Source organism: Emiliania huxleyi (genome assembly GCF_000372725.1).
Source record: "Emiliania huxleyi CCMP1516 chromosome Unknown EMIHUscaffold_215, whole genome shotgun sequence".
Classification (NCBI taxonomy): domain Eukaryota; phylum Haptophyta; order Isochrysidales; family Noelaerhabdaceae; genus Emiliania; species Emiliania huxleyi.
In genome coordinates, this window is record NW_005200461.1 from 202,730 (window position 1) to 206,080 (window position 3,351).

The following is a 3,351-nucleotide window of genomic DNA, read 5'->3' on the forward strand; positions in this document are numbered from 1 at the left end:
ACGAGGGGCCAGGCGCTAGTTGGACTCCCCAACGACCCACGTCTTCCGCTTCTAGGGGAACGCGCCGCCTGCCGCGGCGGCGGCATCGGCGGCGGCGGCGGCCGCCGCCAGCATCGACGCGTCCGCCGCCGAGACTGCGGCGGCGGCGGCGGCGGCGGCCGCAGCGGGAGCAGCCGAGGAGGGCGGAGGCGTGGCGGACTGCTGCTGCGCGGGTGGGGGCGCGATGGGGCGCAGCAGCTTGGTGGGCGGCGACGTCGACCTCGGGGAAGTGGTCGAGGGTTGGTGTGCCGCTGCCGGCGCGCGTGGGGAGGAGGCCCTGGCCGCCGCCCGCGCCGCCGCCCTGCCCTTGGGCGACGACTTCGGCGAGCTCGACGCCGGCCTTGGAGTCATCGAGCGCGAACCGCGCGGCGCCTGGGCGAGATCTCGCCGAGATCCGGCCGTGATCTCGCCGAGATCTCGCCGAGAGATGAGCGGCGCCTGGCCGTCCGACGAAGCCGACCGCTTCCCCTCGCGGCGCGCGCCCGCGGGTGGAAAGACGGCGGTCCCGTCCGGGTCGAGCACGGGCTGAAGCACGAGGTAGGCGCCTCTGCGCGGGCCGACGGCGTAGGAGTGGCCGGGCGGGGCGGTGGGGAGGAGGACGCCCTTGGGCTTGAGGGCCAGGCCGCACGCGGGCCGAGACTTTGTCAGACCCTCCAGCGTGAGGGCCGACTGGCGCTGCGACGTGAACGCCGCCGGACCGAGCTGAACCGGCGTCGCCGACGCCACGGGCGGCAGACGCAGCTGCGGCAGCTTCGGCGCCGAGCGCGCCAGGTGCGGCATTGGCGGCTGCCCGCCGATGAACGGGCCCAACCAGTGGATCTGCCCGGCCTGGCTCCAGTGCTGCAGCATCTGCTGCTGCTGCTGCTGCAGCGCCTGCAGCTGCAGCGCCCGCTGCTGCGACCCCGCCGGGCCCGCCGGCGGCTGGCCCGACTGCCCCTGCAGCTGCATCAGCATCATCGTCTGATGCGCTTGCTGCTGCTGCGGCGGCCCCATCGCCCCCCACCCCGCCCCAACCGGCATCCCACCAGCCATGCCCGGCGCGGGCCCCGGCGTCGCGCGCATGGCGCTTCGGGGATGGAGGCGGGCGCCGCCGCGAGCGCCTCAGCCACCGCCTCTGCGCCAGCGCTGCCGAGCAGGTGTTGGCCTGCCGCCAGGTGAGGCCCCGAGCCATGCTGCCCGGCGGCGTAGGCGTCGGCGCCTCGGCTCGCGAGCCTGCGTGCTGAAGACGCCAACCTCAGGGCGGGAGGACGGGACTGTGCAGCGTGCTCAGAGCACCGCGTGAGTCCAACGGAGAAGAGGACAGTGAACACCGTGGAATGCGGGGGAAGACGGCGGAGTGCGTGTCCTCTCGGGCGCTGGTTGGGAGACATGAGTACACGTCTTCCGCTTCTGGGTTAGCGAGCCGCGCGCGCAGAAAGGAGCGGAGGCCCTTCGAGAGGCCGTGGCGCGAGAGCGACGGCGTCGGCGGCGCCGGCCGCGCCGGCTCTCGAGGTCTCGACGGCTCGTCGTGCGTGCTCGTCGGCGGCGACTCTGCGCTCGCTCCAGACGGCCCCCTCTCTGCGGGCGGCGGCCTGTCCTTTTGCTTCTTCGCGGCGGGCCCGCCGCCCTTTGGCGCGGGCGCGCGTCCCTTTGGCGGGGGAGGGCCGCACGCCGGCCTCCGCACCTGCAGGAGAGGGGCGGGGACGCGTCCGGGGGACGGCGGCAGGCTGTGTCGGGGGTCGTGTGTCGGGGATGTGTGCGTGTGCATGTCGTGTCGGGGGCGTGTCGGGGGATGCGAGGGGAGATGTGGCATCCATCGCTCGGCCGGTGCGAGATATGGGGAGATATGGGGAGATGCGGGGAGATGAGGGGAGATGAGGGGATGCGATTCGGAGGGGGCACGCGGGGCCGCCGTGGCGGTGCAAGCGGTGGTGTGGTGGTGAGAGTGGTGGGGGTGGTGGGGGCTGGCGTGATGAGAGGGATATGGTTGGGGTGGTGGCGGTGGAGGAGGTGGCGGTGGAGGAGGTGTGTTGTGTGCGTGGAGAAGGCTCGCGGGGAGGAATTCCTTCATTCATTAATTATTAATTCCAGAGGGCTCGCGGGGTCGCCGCACCGAGCCGTCGGCGCCGCGGGAGGAGATGCCCTGGAAGTAGGTTGCGTTCGGGAGGCCGAGCGTGCTGAGCGAGCTCGCCGCCACCTCCAGCTCTCTCATGCTCATCCCTCGCACCCGCCGCACGGCGGCATCAAACTGCGAGAGCAGCGGCGCGTTGGCGGCGGCGTGGGCGATGAGGGAGGCCTTCGGGTGCCACGAGGCGGTGGTCACGTGCGCCGCGCCCCACACCACCAGGTACGACGTCGCGCCCCCCTCGTGCACGCGCCGCGACAGCACGCGCGTCACGACGCGGCTGCCGTTTGCCTCGTAGAGGTCGACGCGCACATCGCCGCCGGCGGGCATCCGGTCGACGGGCTTGCGGCTGCGCTTGCCGTCGAGCGCGCGGATCATCGCCGGCTCCGCCGCCCGCCCCTCCTCGAACGACGCCGCGCCGCCCATCGGAGGCCCCTTTCCCGACGACGGCCCGGGCGAGATGCGGGATGGGCCAAAGGAGGGCTTGTAGAGCTCGGTCGGCTTGGCCACGTCCACGCGGAGTCGGTACTTCTTCGGCTCGGAGTCGGGCATCTGCGTTTATTTAGGGGCTCGCGGCGTGGAGGCGGTCAAGCCCTCTGGCAACCCCCCGCGCCAGCCCCGCGCTGTCCCCAGCTCCAGAAAAAGAATTAACGCCGTGCATGGTCTAGCGGCCGCGGCGGCGGGCGAAAAGGCGGTCCTGGCGGAGCTTAGGGCGATAGGTCTGTCGCTCGCGGTCAGCACTGGCGTTGCGTTCTCAGGCCGGTGCAGCCAGCTCCAACGCATAAAAAGAATACCAGATTTATACCGGTAGGGAGGCTTGCCGAATACAAAGTGGATCCGCCCTCCCGCCCGCCCGCCCGCCCGCCCGCCCGCCCCGCAATAAGCGCAGATGTCCTCTTCAGCCTGCCGAGAGCTTCCTGGCCCGCGCGCGCGCTCCGCCTGGCGTGCGGAGCGACTCGGTGGACGTCCGAGCCCGCCGCCCCTCGCCACTGCTCCCTGCTGGCCCATTCAGCGCGACACCGCTCCCCGCGGCGCCAGGGCCGGGACCCCACCATACCCTACCCCCCAGAAACCTCGAATCCAGGCTCATTCAGACCGACAAACAAACGGAGTGTCAAGCCGTGCTAGAGGAGGTCCGGGGCATGGGGAGGGAGCAGCTAGTCCACGAATACCGCCGCCTCTGCATCACCGGTTTCCGTCTGACCACG

General features: G+C 71.9%; 1 protein-coding gene across 1 annotated transcript in view; it reads right to left on the reverse strand.

The window, feature by feature from the left end:
* EMIHUDRAFT_468776 (hypothetical protein) overlaps positions 1-2,727 on the reverse strand; it is a 3,586-nt gene extending 859 nt beyond the window's left edge. Inside the window, exons 1-4 of the mRNA XM_005780443.1 lie at positions 2,132-2,727; positions 1,350-1,702; positions 1,149-1,251; positions 562-1,017 (exon numbers count right to left, since the gene is read on the reverse strand). Of these exons, the coding sequence (XP_005780500.1) occupies positions 562-1,017; positions 1,149-1,251; positions 1,350-1,702; positions 2,132-2,695 (1,476 nt within the window). The 5' untranslated portion in view covers positions 2,696-2,727. The remainder of the gene's footprint in view (positions 1-561; positions 1,018-1,148; positions 1,252-1,349; positions 1,703-2,131) is intronic.
* Between the last annotated feature and the right edge of the window lie 624 nt (positions 2,728-3,351).